Source organism: Salvelinus sp. IW2-2015, linkage group LG14 (assembly GCF_002910315.2).
Source record: "Salvelinus sp. IW2-2015 linkage group LG14, ASM291031v2, whole genome shotgun sequence".
NCBI classification, from domain to species: Eukaryota; Metazoa; Chordata; class Actinopteri; order Salmoniformes; family Salmonidae; genus Salvelinus; species Salvelinus sp. IW2-2015.
Genome location: NC_036854.1, coordinates 19232507 through 19249883, shown reverse-complemented (window position 1 = coordinate 19249883; position 17377 = coordinate 19232507). Strand labels below are relative to the sequence as shown.

Genomic DNA, 17377 nt, shown 5'->3' with positions numbered 1-17377 from the left:
TTAAACAGGTTTTGCTCGATCTTCTACTTTAAAAGGGAACTCGTTTTCATCTAGTTCTGTACATAATGGCATTTATGTATGTAACAATTTTTACGAAAAACGAAACATGTATATCCAAGTTTCTGTTCGATTTCCCTTTCTGGGCCGGTATAAAAGTAATTTAATGTAGGTTAATCCATGACTAATAACCACATCAAACTGACAGAGGTTTATTTACGGCCATAAATATTCAAGATCAATCCACAGTCCACCCAAAAACATAAATTAATTAATAATATGAGCATTTTGCGCACTTTACAACAGAAATAACATTCCTTTATAACATTCATTTGGCAAACATTATAAAAAGAACGGCATTTCAAGAACCCTAACATTGTCCACACCTCATGGGCCACAGAATAATCAGCTCTGATGTGGGTAAAATATAGATCATAATATCAATCCCTTTCTTTAGATTGTATTTTTGTTGAATCAAAGTTATTTTGAGTATCCATCGTCTACCAAGTCCATTGGTACATTTGCGCCATATGATGCACACTGGGCAGCTGTGAGATGGCGTCGGGGCTGTAGTGAGAGCGCATATGCATGTGATGGAGAGAATAGGCGCTATACGCCGACAGAGGTATTCCAGCCCTGAATGAGGCCTCAAGATCCTGAGTTTTGTTAGTGTCACATGGCTTTCCATCCCGAACCAAAACCGGAATGGCCACCCGTCTTGGGGACACGAGATGAACCATCTCCATACCCTTCTCAGCGCGTGCTCTCTTCATTTTATACCGGTGATTCTGGAACCAGATCTTCACCTGGGTCGGTGTCAGTAGTAGTGCATTCGCAAGGCGCTCCCTCTCCGGCGCCGAGAGATATCTCTGTTGTCGGAATCGTCGCTCAAGTTCGTAGGTTTGAGCTTTGGAAAACAGCACTCTCCTTTTCCTCTTCTTTCCCGAGTCGCTGCTGTCACCTGTGGCGTCCCTGTCGATATCTTGGGATTCGTCGGCGGACAGCTCTGGATATTTTGGTTCGTTTCGAGAATCAACTGACAAACCATGCACTGTTTGAAAGGAAACAAAGTGGGTCTGGTTATCAACTAGGGTTGACAACAAACGCTATGAAATGGGGCTACATACATTTATTAATTTCTGACAACAAATCTTCATCTTATAGCAATTTGTTGAATATAAAAAATATTGAAGAGACTACTAATAATCGAAAAAAATGGCCTATTGGTGACAAAAAGGTAAATATTTTGATCAGGCTCTACGCATAGATAGGCTATTTAAAATTGCATTACGAACGGATAATATTATAAATTCTGATTGGACATGGATAGACTAATATTTTAATGGTAGCCTAATAAGTTAAAACGATACATGTTTAAATGAAATAAATGAAATCGTGACGTTTTGCATAACAAACCAAAACATGAATGCAAATGTTTTTAATAATGACATAGGCCTATAACCTAACGGATGAGATATGACTAGGAAGTGGACGAATCAATTACTTCTATACCGTGATGTTTACGAAACGAACTTTTTTAAGCTACTCACATGAATATTGGATGGTGCTGGAGGAGGCAAGCCATCTTGAGTAGGGATTACCACCACCATCACACAAAAGGCTCTTCTTGTAAGGCACATTTCCAGTGTCTTCAGAAGATGGATTTTGCGTCAAAGTCTCAGTCGTTTCCACCTCGTTCTCATCTTCAGTCTCCTCCGTTTCAGAACCTCCATTGGTGTCGGGGAGATCCAGAATGTCTTTTACAGAGAAGCCCGTCTTTGTGTTGCTGAACGACATGGTGTGAGAAAGTATGTGACGCGCACTGTAAACAAGTGTTCGTTTTTCCCCCTGCTACTGTTCTGAACCAGTAAAACTGACTAAGAGTACAGTATTTATAGATGAGGTTTTAAGATGTTCAGGGTTGTGTCCTTTTGGGTTAAGCTAAACGGAGACTTAGTCGGCATGCAGGAGTTCACCGTTGGCTCGTCGCGAGGACTCCAATGTGCTGGTCATGGAGGAGCGCAGGAGTTGATGGAGAGGAGAGGCTCATGGATAAAGCAGGACTAGGAGCACTGGCATAAAGGAAGCTATCACCAGACCGATTGGTCCATATAATGTTCGTTGAAACACGGAATCTGCATTGGAAAATGAATCGGAATAACGGAGAAAGACTAAACGCGTGTAGGCGGGTCCTTGGAGTCAAGTGGATGAAGACTGTGGGTGTGAATTTCTCGGGTTCGGGGACATCCGAATCTCTGTCATTGGTTCTTCAGAAATGTGATGACTGGTATTATGGGACAGTTAATCACCGAGATGGGGAGGGACATTTGTGCATGTAAATTACATACAAACCATTACAATATATTGCTTCAAAGCATCATACAAATACTATTTATTTAAGAGCAAAAACATCATTTTGAGATGTATTTTATTACCCTAAAGATCGAAATGTGAATTTTGGGGGTGTAATATGGGTAGGCTAATTCATGAAATCCTTTTAAGGTCAATATTTTGGTTCAGGCTTAACTCAAGTAGCGCGTAGGGCATCATGAATGAAACATGGCCTTACATAGAATGTTGTTTGCAATTTAAGCGTCTTACCTCTGAAAGGTGTTGATAGGCTATATGCTGTTTTATTTGGATAAATTTCACGCTCTAAGAAAATAATAATACATTCCGTTTATTGGGACACTGACTAGGCCTATACAGAATTTGTATTAGGCTACACTTGTTCATGTTGTCTTTATCGTCGTTATTACTATGATAATTATTACCATATCATTAGTTCTGCTCACTATTTATCTCTGTCAGAAATATCGAACTGCACCGTCTGGTCTCATAGATTAGACGTAACATAGCAAACGGAAATCCGGCACACTCAAATTAGTATGATATGTTACGTTTGGTAGTGTTACATAAGACAGATGGTTACTTAAGGCAACAACAAAAGTAGGGTCGTTGGTCAGGGTGGACGTATAACGCTAACGTAATATATACCATATGATACACAACATATCATACAAAATGGATTGTCTCAGATTAATTTAAAGAATCATATGAAATGCTCTGAGACCAGGTTGCAGCGCAGCCTCCATCCGCCCATGCATCACCTGGCATATCCATTGCAACACAATGTAATACAAGTATATCCCTTGGGAATATTAGCTTACAATTTCTTTTTAACAATAACAATTATTTTATTGCAGCAATTGGTCGTGTTTAATTCACGTGGGAAATCGAATGATAAGCTCTTGAGTCAACATAAGACGCTGACTATCATGTTCATATTTTTATTTTGAGATGTTTTTATTCTCCCCTTCTCTATGCTCCAACGCCCTCATCTAGTATGTGATGTGGGTGACAATGATTCTCGTTCTCAGCGAATCCTCCGGGCGTCCTGGGTGGTCGTACTAAGCAAACACACGTACAAACCGATTGCTAAGCTGCGGACAATGAAGGAAATGTAGACAAATGTCCTGCTTCTTTTGGAAGTTTTTGTGCGGGCTGAGATTTAGCATTTATTTCGGGGGCAAGAGAATAGATGATTGACGCCCCCCTTACAATGCGCCGTAACTGTTTGGAATAAATCCGCGGTTCCTCCTGGTTGTCATGGTGTTCAACTGCTTTCAATGAACTATCTCTTCATTCACCTCTGACCCCCGCAGCCTCTACCACACACACACACACACACACACACACACACACACACACACACACACCCACACACACCACACACACACACACACACACACACACACACACACACAACACACACACACACACACACACACACACACACACACACACACACACACACACACACACACACACACACACACACACACATTATTATTATTATTGTATTATTACTTTGGTAGCACTTGCGCATTTGTTTGACCAGCAAAGCGGTTCTCAAACACATTTCGACAGGGCGAGAGGCTATCGCTTACAAGACCACTTCACCGATATTTACATGTTTACTCTCTCACTCACAGTGTACACACCATAGAATTACAATCTCTATGGTACACACTGCTGCCTATATGGCCTAAAGAGTCGAATCACCTCTCATTGTGCCCATGCACGTTCTGATTGCCTGCTTCTTGAGATATAATCACTCCATGAAGGGTCCTTCCTTCGAATGTACACTGCTTTATTTCCGGACAAATACGACGTTTCTGTAATTGATATATGATTGATTAATGGCTTATTAAAGCACACATATTCATGAGCCTCGTAGCCCAAAGGCAACGTTTGCCAGATTGTGAACCTTATTTTGTCGTTATTGTCAACACATCGTGATGCTACTTGGATTTGGCAACTACTGATCAATGTTCAACATAATCAAGTGGCCTCAGTCCAAGAGAGAGAACTCAGGACATGTCCAAGCAGAAGCTTCTCTGCCTTCTCAAAGGAGCAAACAAAGAAACATTCCACATGTCCATCCCCAGCAGCTTCTCTGATTAGAGCGGCGTTGGTTTATTCTAACCTTTAGGGTCCGAGCGCCCCAACAATCCAGGACATTGGATACGACAATAAACATAATTCTTAGGGCAAGGGGGGAAAAAACTATATTGTGATCATTCTGGCATTTCTTTATGCAATGTTGTATCAATTCAACAGCTAAATTATATGTCAGATATATTCTGACATTAAGGAGTTGTAAGCAGATTAATCAGGCAACAAGTTTACTTCCTGGCCATATTTAAAATACTTTAGTACCATAGTATTCCAAATGCATTACAAAACCCCTTAGTTCCACCCTATTACAGAATAGGCTACATAGAGAATTGTGACGCATAAATAATCACAATATGTATGTAATCGTGACCTTCATATCATCATAAGGTCCCTGCCAGCCCTAATCATTCTTCATGCAGGCAGATCCCTGTTTTAAAATGAAATCAGCCCAGACAGAGTATTGAGAGAAGAGAACCAGTATGAAGAGGCGCCAGAGTGCAGAGCATCTAGGTGGAGCTGTCCCACTGTTACCACAACGTTGGTAAGTGACACTAAGTGGCAGCATGAGGGAGGAGTAAGCATTTACAACTGCCTGCCCAGTAAGCACATGCAGATAAACACACGCGCACACACTCACACGCGCACCCACACAAAAAAAGCCTTAAACCAATCCCATCATTGCTCTCAGAAGTACTTCTTCGTCTAGAGTGTCACCTACTGGCACTCGCGGACACTGGCTTACATCTACTAGTAGTATTCCCCATCAAACTATGTTCCATTTAAAATGTTCCCTTTAAGTTAGCAGATGGCATCATTTAACTAGACCAGAACATGTTCCACCTGTCAACATTTCAATCACTCGTTTAAAGATGACATTAGATGAAAAGTATATGAGGTCACTGATAAAGTGACCAAATTGGTGACAACATAAGTGCCATCGATAGGAGATGTGTCAAGCATAATAAAAGTCAGCACAGTTGAAATACTAACACTGCACCTGTAATTCCACCTGCCACGTCTGCAAAGCATAAAGGTATGCACATGAGCCTCAAATAGCGTGTTCAATCCAAAACAATAGGTTACGCTGCTGGATATGGACTGTAATGTACATGTTTGTCCAGATGGTGGCGCCTTTGCATCAGTAATCAAGCTGACAACGGAGGTTAGAGGCGTTCATCAACAGGAAGAAAACGGTTTGCGAAAGACTGCAGTAATTTGCTTTCAGGTTGTGAAAAACAGGTTAAATTCACACAGACAGTATGTGAAATATCCCTGCAATAAGGCGCCAAGTTCCAAATGAACAAACAGAGATTATCAACGGATATGAATTGATTTCGCTCTGCTGTTCCCATACAGGTTCAAATACAGTGCATATACTTTGCTGTAATTGTTTCTGCAGAATATAAAGGGAGGAAAAACCTATAGCTGCTAATAAGTAGACCAAAGCCAGAGGTAAACACCACTGAACTGACAGTGCTTATCACCCGCTGTGAATTCTACAATTCACTGACTTCTCAGCTTTTTCCCCCATTTCCACCCCTTAGTGGTATGCCTTTCTTCTTTCGAGCAACTCTATAACTACAATACATACATACTAACAGTCATACTGATACAATATATATTTGCCTCGTAAGTATATTTGCATCATCTATAAATATTCAGGATTTGCGGTCAACTGAGTGTGAGAGTGCATTGTCTCTGGCCTGTAGAGTAGGATAGGGCTATACTCTACTCACCGCTAACCAGCTGTCTCTTACAGTAAGTGTTGACATAATGCACAATGGCCACCATGCAGTTCTACAGGACTGGAGAGACCGCAATGCCGCTGCTCTTGAGAATAGAATAGAATCACTTTATTTTTCTTGTAAGGGAACTTATTAAAGAGTCATGTCAAAAGTCAGACCTCCATTATTATGATTAAAATATATATATATATTTTTATATGACCTCTTCGCAGTTCCACCCAAAACACATGTGCTTTTGTATTGTACATAGTAGTGCACAGGGACCAGCTAAGGTCATCGTACTGATAGAATAATTACCGTTGCAGAAAAATAGGTAGTCTAAGTGCCACCTACACTGGTTTAGAAGGAGTGTGTATCTAAGTGATGACCCAGCAGCATGCAAAATAATTCTGTAATGACAGACTTACATGTCCTCCTTTATCTTCCATTACAGCATAATTATCTACGTTATTCATATCAGTGTAAGAATTATTCTTCAGTGACAAAACTTTCAAGATTGTGACTTTAATTGTTCCAAACAGGCTCTTTAATGATCAGATGTTACTATATGAGAGAACAACATGGCCATCCAATAATATAAATAGGCGTACAACTCATGTCGGGCTTATTGTGCATATGGATTTAACTGACATCTACAAAAGAGAATTTAACGAGTTGTGAGATTAACAAGGCTGAAGTGTCTGGGCAGCTATAATTTACACTTAGTCTAAGACTAGGCCTAATCTGTATACAGGAAACTGGCCCTGTAGGAACATGGTAACTTAACTTTAATGCAGAATAAAAAGCATTCTCAATGGAGACTCTCTATTAAAAGTGCTTGTTATTCTTAGTCTAGGATTAGGCTTAATCTATGTCCGGGAAACTGTCCCATAGAGCCTAGACCATCCATAGCATGGGCACCATAGAGAACATATAAATGACTGTGTTCTATATACATGCAATTCTATGATGTGCACAGGCTCATCTGGAGGATGCAGAGAACTGCACAGCCAAGTCCTGGCAGCAGGATGACCCAGTCAGGGGCCCCACAGACAGGCTAATGCAACAGGGAAAACATGAGATGGAGCTCACATCTAACAACAGAATATCCAAAAAGGAAACATTGACTGTCTTTCGTTTTGTAGACTGCATGCGAATTAGTGTAGGATATTTATGGGGAATTGTCAATATTATTGAAATATTTTCTTGAGAAAATAGACTTGAATATCTTGCAGAAGCTACATTTCTCTACTAAATGCATCACACCTCATCTCCAAACCCATATCAGATCAAGCCAAGGACATGGATGGGCTCTTAATTGTGATCAGCATATTGATTTACAGAGTACTACAACCAAGTCACATGTGCGTGGCAGGCAGCTGAGTGGTATAGCGTTGGGCCAGTAAACAAAAAGCCACTAGTTCAAATCGGCCAATCCCAGAACTGACAAGGTGGGAAAATCCCTTAAGCAAGACACAATCTTAGTTGTTCCAGGTTTGCTGTTAATAATGACTGGCCATTGCTGTGACCCCACTCTCCAAGGCTGTCTCAGGGAGAGTTGGGATATGTAATAAACACATTTCCAATTCATGCATATACAGTAATACACACTTCCCAGCTAGCACATTTGGTTCCTTGGAAGTTGTTGGAACGTATGTTACTGGTTGTGGGAATAAAACCATTTGTTTCCTGACTGGTAAAACTAATTTTTTTTACTCTGGTTCCTTGAAAGTTTTCCTGGGAGGTTTTATTAACGCTCTGAGAAAGGAAATAAGTTATTTTGAGTTTTTTGAATAACTTCCTTAAAACTTTCACTGAATGTTTCAATAAGACTTTTATGCAAATCGCAACTCTTCCTGAGACACTCTATCTGTGCTTGGAGTTCAAAAAAAGTTAACCCCAAATAAGTTAACAGTGTTATTAAAACACATTTCCAATTGACACATGCTTATAATACACCCTTCCCAGCTAGAACATTTGGTTCCTTGGAAGTTGTGAGAATGTCTGTTATTGGTTGTGGAAACCAAGCCATACGTTTCCTGACCAGTAAAACTGAACGTTTTTTAAACGTTCTGAGAACAGAAGTGAAAATGTTGCCTGTTCTGGGAATGTTTATTTCTAGGTTGCAGAGAGGTTCTGAGAATGTTTTACTCTGGTTCCATGAAAGTTTTGAGAACTGAAATAATTTGAGTTATCTAAATAACTTCCTTAAAACTTTCACTGAATGTTTCAATAAGATTTTTAATAACACTGCTGGGTGAACTTTTTTTTATTACTCTAAGCACAAATAGGACATATGGAAATTAATTTCCTTAGGCAATAATCATGAAAACACATGTATTTATTGTGACATGGCATCAGTGAGATCCAAAACTATAATCTTCTGTTCTCCATCATGGAATTAATCCACTGCGCCACCAGAATGGAGCTAGCATGCCAGGTTTCCTCCAGCGGCGCGCCGACACCGGCCTCGAGGACGACCCGGAGGACGAGGCGCAGGGCGATCCGGCCGGCGACGGTGAAACTCACGCAGTAGTTCAGGATCTAAAACATCTGCAACCGGAACCCAGCACCTCTCCTCCGGCCCGTACCCCTCCCACTCCACGAGGTACTGAAGGCCCCCCACCCGACGCCTCAAATCCAGGATGGAACGAACGATGTACGCCGGGGCCCCCTTGATGTCCAAAGGGGGCGGAGGGACCTCCCGCACCTCAGATTCCTGGAGCGGACCAGCCACCACCGGCCTGAGGAGAGACACATGGAAAGAGGGGTTAATACGATAATCAGAGGGACGCTGTAATCTATAACATACCTCGTTCACCCTCCTCAGGACTTTAAATGGCCCCACAAACCGCGGACCCAGCTTCCGGCAGGGCAGGCGGAGGGGTGCGAACACCGGGGTCTCACTGCGGTGACGGTCCGTGCTGGCTTTCTGGTGATGCGCTGCTCGCTGAAGATGGACACGGGTGGCCTCCCACGTCTCCTCCGCACGCCTAAACCAGTCGTCCCCCGCAGGAGTCTTGGTCTGACCCTGATGCCACGGGCCAGAACCGGCTGGTACCCCAATACGCACTGAAATGGGGAGAGGTTAGTGGAGGAGTTGCGAAGTGAGTTCTGTGCCATCTCTGCCCAGGGCACAAACGCTGCCCACTCCCCCAGCCGGTCCTGGCAATAGGACCACAGAAACCTGCCTACATCCTGGTTGACTCTCTACCTGCCTGTTACTCTCGGGGTGAAAACCTGAGGTTAGGCTAATCGAGACCCCCAGACGTTCCATGAACGCCTTCCAAACTCTCAACGTAAACTGGGGACACCGATCAGACACTATATCCTCAGGCACCCCGTAGTGCCGGAAGACGTGTGTAAACAGGGCCTCCACAGTCTGTAGGGCCGTAGGGAGACCAGGCAGAGGGAGGAGACGACAGGACTTAGAAAAACTATCCACAACGACCAGGATCGTGGTATTTCCCTGTGAGGGGGGAAGATCCGTTAGGAAATCCACTGACAGATGTGACCAAGGTCGTTGTGGAACGGGTAAGGGATGTAACTTACCTCTGGGCAGGTGTCTCGGAGCCTTACACTAGGCACACACCGAGCAGGAGGAGACATAAATCCTCACGTCCTTAGCCGAAGTGGGCCACCAGTACTTCCCAGTCAGACAGCGCACCGTCCGACTGATCCCCGGATGACCAGAGGAGGGAGACGTGTGGGCCCAAGAGATCAACTGGTCACGGACAGCAGACGGAACGTACACACGCCCAACGGGACACTGGAGGGGAGCGGGCTCTGTACGTAACGCCTGCTCAATGTTTGCATCCAGCGACTGGCGCTACCAGGCAGGAGGCCGGGAGTATTAGAGTCTGATCCATGGGCCGCTCCTCTGTGTCATACAGCCGGGACAGTGCGTCTGCCTTCTTATTCTGGGAACCTGGTCTGTAGGACAGGGTAAACACAAAACGGGTAAAGAACATGGCCCACCTTGCCTGACGAGGATTCAGTCTCCTCGCTGCCCGGATGTACTCCAGGTTGCGGTGGTCAGTCCAGATGAGAAAAGGGTGTTTAGCCCCCTCAAGCCAATGTCTCCACACTTTCAACGCTTTAACCATAGCCAACAACTCCCGGTCCCCTACATGATAGTTACGCTCCGCTGGGCTGAGCTTCTTCGAGAAGAAAGCACAGGGGCGGAGTTTCGGTGGCGTGCCCGAGCGCTGTGAGAGCACAGCTCCTATCCCAGCCTCGGATGCGTCCACCTCCACTATGAATTCCAAAGAGGGATCCGGATGGGCCAGCACTGGAGCCGAAGTAAACAGAGCTCTTAGTTGCCCAAAAGCCCTGTCCGCCTCAGCCGACCACCACAACCTTACAGGACCCCCCTTCAGCAGTGAGGTAATGGGCGCAGCAACCTGGCCAAAACCCAGGATAAATCTCTGGTAGTAATTGGTAAACCCTAAAAATCGCTGCACCTCCTTAACCGTGGTGGGAGTCGGCCAATTACGCACGGCAGCAAGGTACTTGGACGACGGTCGCTCTCCATCTCCACCCCTGATGTGGAAATGCGATATCCTAGGAAGGAGACGACCTGCTGAAAGAACAAGCATTTCTCAGCCTTGACGTACAGGTCATGCTCCAACAGTCGTCCAAGTACCTTGCGCACCAAGGACACATGCTCGGCGCYTGTAGCGGAGCAAATCAGAATGTCATCGATATACACCACTACACCCTGCCCGTGCAGGTCCCTGAAAATCTAATCTACAAAGGATTGGAAAACTCATGGAGCATTCATCAACCCGTACGGCATGACTAGGTACTCATAATGCCCTATGGTGGTACTAAACGCTGTCTTCCACTCGTCTCCCTCCCGGATACGCACCAGGTTATACGCACTCCTGAGATCCAGTTTCGTGAAGAAGCGCGCCCCATGCATTGACTCAATCGCCGTGGCGATAAGAGGTAGCGGGTAACTATACTTCACCATGATTTTATTGAGACCTCTATAGTCAATGCACGGGTGTAAACCTCCATCCTTCTTCTTCACAAAAAATAAACTCGAGGAGGCGGGTGAAGTAGAGGGACGAATGTACCCCTGACGCAGCGATTCAGAGACATATGTATCCATAGCCACTGTCTCCGCCTGCGACAGGGGATACACGTGACTCCTGGGAAGCGCAGCGTCTGCCAGGAGATTTATCGCACAATCCCCCCGTCGATGAGGTGGTAATTTAGTCGCCTTCTTTTTACAGAAGGCGAGAGCCAAATAGGCATATTCTGGGGGGGATGTGCACGGTGGAGGCCTGGTCTTGACTTTAAACCATGGCAGCACCAACGGAAACCCCTACACACCTCCCTGAGCACTCTCGCGACCACCCCGTGAGAGCCCTCTGTTGCCAGGAAATAGTGGGGTTATGTAGTGCCAATCAAGGAAGGCCTAGTACCACAGAAAACGCAGGAGAGTCAATGAGAAAGAGACTGATTCTCTCCTCATGATTCCCCTGCATAACCATGGCCAAGGAGATGGTGGCATCCTTGATTAGCCCGGACCCTAATGGTCGACTATCTAGAGCGTGTACCGGGAAGGGTCTAACTATGGGAAAAATAGGGATCCCTAACCTAATGGCTAATGCTCTGTCGATAAAATCCCCAGCTGCGCCTGAATCGACGAGCGCCTTATGCTAGGAATGTGAGGAAAACTCAGGGAAACAAACAGGCACATACAGTTGATCAACAGAGGACTCTGGATGAGTGTGGTGAAAACTCACCTGAGGTGACGCCAGAGTGCCCTGCCTGTTGCCTCGACTCCCAGAGGAACCAACACGGCACCGACCGGCAGTGTGTCTTCTGCGGCCACAGATGGTGCACGTGATGGCTCCTCCTCCAGTCTCCCTATGAGCAGCCCCTCCTAACTCCATGGGCACCGGAGCAGGAGTGCTGGATGATGGAACTGACAGAGCCCCATCTGAACGTCCACGGGTGACCAGCAGGTTATCCAACCGGATGGACAAATACACCTGTTGGTCGAAGGAAATGGTGGCATCCCTGCAGGCCAGTTCACGTCGGACGTCCTCTCGTAGGCTGCATCGATAATGGTCGATGAGGGCCCTGTCGTTCCAGCCTGCTCCGGCGGCCAAGGTCCGAAATTCCAGGGCGAAGTCCTGGGCGCTCCTCGTCCCGTGTCTCAGATGTAAGAGCCTCTCCCCCGCCGCTCTGCCCTCAGGTGGATGGTCGAAGACGGCCCTGAAGCGACGGGTGAACTCCTCGAAGTGGTCTGGCACCGCGTCTCCTTCTCTCCACACAGCGTTTGCCCACTACAGCGCTCTTCCTGTGAGACAGGAGACGAGGGCGGCCCCTCTCTCCCCTCCTGAGGGAGCTGGGTGCACAGTGGCCAGATAGAGGTCCAGTTGTAACAAGAATCCCTGGCACTGTGCTGCTGTTCCATCATACTCTCTAGGAAGGGAGACACGCATCCCACTGGAACTCTCTCCGGATGGGACGGGTGGAGACAACCCCGGTTGTACTGGTCGAGGCACTGGAGAGACTTCCTGTCTCTCCCAGCGGTCCGTGGTCTGGACAACGCGATCCATTATGGCACCTAGATGTTGTAACATGGCCGAATGTTCCTGGACGCGCTCCTCGACTCCTCTAACCGGGGTACCTGCTCCTGCTGACTCCATTGAAGGTGTGTAATTCTGTCAGGATGGTGTATTGGAGGCGAAGTCAAGTGCAGGAGAGCAGATTATAATGAAAAGGCGCACTTTATTATAGTTTCAAAACACGAGAGCACTACATGAATCAAACGCGCTCAAAAAACGGAACATAAAAGTAGAGCGCGTAAACTAACACCACCTAACATGAAAACAATTACACACAACACATGATGGGAACCAGAGAGTTAAATACAAGTAGCTTAATGGGGAAATGAAAACCAGGTGTGTATGGAAACAAGACAAGACAAAAAGGAAAAATGGAGCGGCGATGGCTAGAAAGCCGGTGATGTCGATTGCCGAACGCCGCCCGAACAAGGAGAGGGGCTGACTTCGGCAGAAGTCGTGACAAAAACTGAATTTTGACTGTACTGGGCCTTTTTGGTTGATGCTGAGAACTAAATATTTACAGTACCAGTCAAAAGTTTGGACACATCTACTCATTCAAGGGTTTTTGTTTATTTTTTACTGTTTTCTCCATTTTAGAATTATAGTGACGACATCAAAACTATAAAATAACACATATGGTATCATGTAGTAACCCAAAAAGTGTTAAACAAATATAAAATATTTTTTTAATTCTTCAATGTAGCAACCCTTTGCCTTGATGACAGCTTTGCACAGTCTTGGCATTCTCTCATCCAGCTTCATGAGGAATGCTTTTCCAACAGTCTTGAAGGAGCTCCCACATATGCTGAGCACTTGTTGGCTGTTTTTCCTTCACTCTGCGGTCCAACTCATCCCAAACCATCTCAATTGGGTTGAGGTCAGGTGATTGTTGAGGCCATGTCACACAAATCTAAGTAGGAATGAATTAAGACTATATACATATGGACAAGCAATGTCAGAGCGGAACGGACTAACATACAGTAGAATAGTATAGAAAACAGTATATACACATGAGATGAGTAATGCCAGGTATGTAAACATTAAGTGACTAAGATACCGTAGAATAGTATAGAATACAGTATAATCATATGAGATGAGTAATGCAAGATATGTAAACATTATTAAGTGACTAAGATACCGTAGAATAGTATAGCAAACAGTATATACATATGAGATGAGTAATGCCAGATATGTAAACATTATTAAAGTGACTAGTGTTCCATTCCTTTAAGTGGCCAGTGATTCCTAGTCTGTGCCTATAGGCAGCAGGCTCTAATGTGCTAGTGATGGCTGTTTAACAGTCCTTTAACAGTCCTGATGGCCTTGAGATAGAAGCTGTTTTTCAGTCTCTCGGTCCCAGCTTTGATGCACCTGTACTGACCTCGCCTTCTGGATGATAGCGGGGTGAACAGGCAGTGGCTCGGGTGGTTGATGTCCTTGATGATCTTTTTGGCATTCCTGTGACATCGAGTGGTGTAGGTGTCCTGGAGGGTGGGTAGTTTGCCCCCGGTAATGTGTTGGGCAGACCGCACCACCGCCACATCCTGTCAGGCGGTGACACAGCCTGACAGGATGCTTTCAATTGTGCATCTGTAAATATTTGTGATGGTTTTAGGTGACAAGCCAAATGTCTTTAGCCTGCTGAGGTTGAAGAGGCTCTGTTGTGCCTTCTTCACCACACTGTCTGTGTGGGTGGTCCATTTCAGTTTGTCAGTGATGTGTACGCCAAGGAACTTGAAGCTATCCACCTTCTCCACTGCTGTCCAGTCGATGTAGAGAGGGGCGCACCCTCTGCTGTTTCCTGAAGTCCACAATCATCTCCTTTGTTTTGTTGATGTTGAGTGAGAGGTTGTTTTCCAGGCACCACACTCCCAGAGCTCTCACCTTCTCCCTGTAGGCTGTCTCGTCATCGTTGATAATCAAGCCTACTAGTTGTGTCGTCTGCAAACTTGATGATTGAGTTGGAGGCTTGCTTGGCCACGCAGTCATGGGTGAACAGGGAGTACAAGAGGGGAAAGTGGAGGTGATGTTTCCTATCTTCACCACCTGGGGGCGGCCCGTCAGGAAGTCCAGGACCCAGTTGCACAGGGTGGGGTTCAGACCCAGGGCCTCGAGCTTAATGATGAGCTTGCGGGGTACTATGGTGTTGAATGCTGAGCTATAGACAATAAACAGCATTCTTACATAGGTATTCCTCTTGTCCAGATGGGATAGGCCAGTGTGCAGAGTGATGGCTATTCCATCATCTGTGGATATATTCGGGCGGTAAGCAAATTGAAGTGGGTCTAGGGTGGCAGGTAAGGTAGAAGTGATATGATCCTTGACAAGTCTCTCAAAGCACTTCATGATGACAGAGGTGTCCCGTAGCACTCACCTCTGTCATCATGATAGTCATTAAGTTCAGTTACCTTTGCCTTCTTGGGTACAGGAACAATGGTGGCCATCTTGAAGCATGTGGGGACAGCAGACTGGGATAGGGAGAGATTGAATATGCAGTTAGATTTGGGTATGTGATTTTAGGTGAAAATTGGAAAAAGGGGCAGATCCTTAAGAGGTTTTAACACCCACCCGCTTAACCTGGAAGCCAGCCGCACCAATGTCTCGGAGGAAACACTGTTCACCTGTCGACCTAGGACAACCTGCAGGCGCCCGGTCCGCCACAAGGAGTCGCTAGAGCTCAATGAGCCAAGTAAAGCCTCCCAGGCCAAACCCTCCCTAACCCGAACAACGCTGGGCCAATTGTGATACAGTCCGGGATCGAACCCGGGTCTGTAGTGATGCTCTAGCACTGCAATACAGTGCCTTAGACCACTGCGCCCCCTGGGAGGACCAAAAATGTTGTTTCTTAATGGTCTTGGAACAATTTGAGAACATGACTTTAAATAGAACTATGAAGAAGCCAGTAGGAAACGTTATGCTGAAGTACTTAAATTCCCACAGAAGAACGTTGTTTCTCAACTATTTGAGAACATTCCCAATGTCAAACCAGTTGGAGAACATTCCCAGAACATTCCCAAAATTGAAATGAAATGTAACCATGTTTTAACTTTTAGGAATTGTTCTGTTGGAAGTATTAACAATGTAATTTTTTTGTCAAGTTTCTTAAATGTGCTGAGAATGTCCCAAAGCCAAGTTACTATTCTGCACCATTCCCACAAAGTTGTGGAAAGGTTTTGTATGCAAAATAACTATAGGACCACCACGTTCTCACCAAGCTCTATGGTTCTCACAACGTTATGTGCTAGCTGGGTTGTAAAGCCTACATGTATGAAATAAGACAAATATTATCACCCACCGATTATTAAATCACAAAACCAGGTGTGTCTTTCTATAAACTATGTGCAATAAATACAGCGGGCTGCCTATATCAAATTCTTATCAAAAACATCTGTTGTGCACATGCAGGTGTGGATATGCACTGTAGTCTATACTATTTTCATTGACACCTTGCCTTGCACGAGCCTTGTCTTGATCAAGTCCTCTGACTGAACGATGAGATCGTTATCCTCACAAACATTCAATCAAAAAAGAAAACACAGACATTTTCTCAATAACATAAAGAAAGAAAGAAAATTGAAACAATATTCTACCAGCTTAACGGGCATAAACCTATACTTTCAGGGGTAATCACTTAAATAAATAAGTAGCCACCTCGCAGTACTCCGATGGCAGAAGCCTATCTAACAAAAAAAACACAACAAAAGTTTAATCTTTTTAATTTTCATGGAAACATATCAATGCAGATCATTTGTAATCAATTTGAATGAATATGTCAAACAACATACATGTAGTGAATAAAACAACGCCTTCTTGCTGAAATTATGGCTATAACGAAAGAAATGCTTCATTTGGTTATAGGCAAACAAGAAATAGCTTGGACCAATAAGCTATTAACATAGTTCTTCAGAGAAAAAGAGTGGCAAAAACCAAAAATACACAGTATGCCTGCATGCCAAATATGTATAATGCAACCACTGTAATGAGCTGTACAGGAATCAGAAAGTACTCACACCCTTTGACCTTCTACACATTTTGCTGTTTGACAGCCTGCATTTAAAATTGATTACATTGAAAAAAGAAATTGTCACTGGCCTACACTCAATACCCCATAATATCAGAGTGGAATTATGTTTTTCGAAATGTTTACATATGAATTACAAATGAAAAACTAAAATGTCTTGAGTCAATAAGTATTCAACCCCTTTATTATGACAAGCCTAAATAAGTTCAGGAGTAAAAATGTGCTTAACAAGTCACATAACAAGTTGCATGGACTCACTCTTTGTGCAATAATAGTGTTAACATGATTTAATTAATAACTACCTCATCTCGGTACCCCACACATACAAGTATATGTAAGGTCCCTCAATCAAGCAGTGAATTTCCAACAGAGATTCAACAACAGAGACCAGGGAGCTTTTCCAATGCCTCGAAAAAGAAGGGCACCTATTGGTAGATGGGTAAAAAAACAGACATTGAATATTGCTTTGAGCATGGTGAAGTTATTAATTAAACTTTGGATGTTGTATCAGTACACCCAGTCACTACAAAGATACAGGCGTCCTTCCCAACTCAGTTGCCAGAGAGGAAGGAAACCGCTCAGAGATT

The 17377-nt window shown here is 44.5% G+C and overlaps 1 protein-coding gene across 1 annotated transcript; it reads right to left on the bottom strand.

Moving 5' to 3' along the window:
* Window positions 1-193: 193 nt before the first annotated feature.
* Window positions 194-2580, bottom strand: LOC111972602 (homeobox protein Nkx-2.2a-like). The gene is made up of 2 exons (XM_023999615.2): window positions 1548-2580; window positions 194-1048 (listed from the first exon to the last, which is right to left on the bottom strand). Exons 1-2 carry the CDS (start codon window positions 1792-1794, stop codon window positions 498-500), a joined length of 798 nt encoding a protein of 265 aa, XP_023855383.1. The 5' UTR covers window positions 1795-2580; the 3' UTR covers window positions 194-497.
* Window positions 2581-17377: the final 14797 nt, after the last annotated feature.

Coding starts and splice junctions, on each gene's coding strand:
- LOC111972602 (XM_023999615.2), bottom strand. CDS start 1,794: ATGTCGTTCAGCAACACAAAGACGGGCTTCTCTGTAAAAGACATTCTG. Junction 1,049..1,547: donor CAGCACCATCCAATATTCAT/GTGAGTAGCTTA, acceptor CCTTTCAAACAG/TGCATGGTTTGTCAGTTGAT.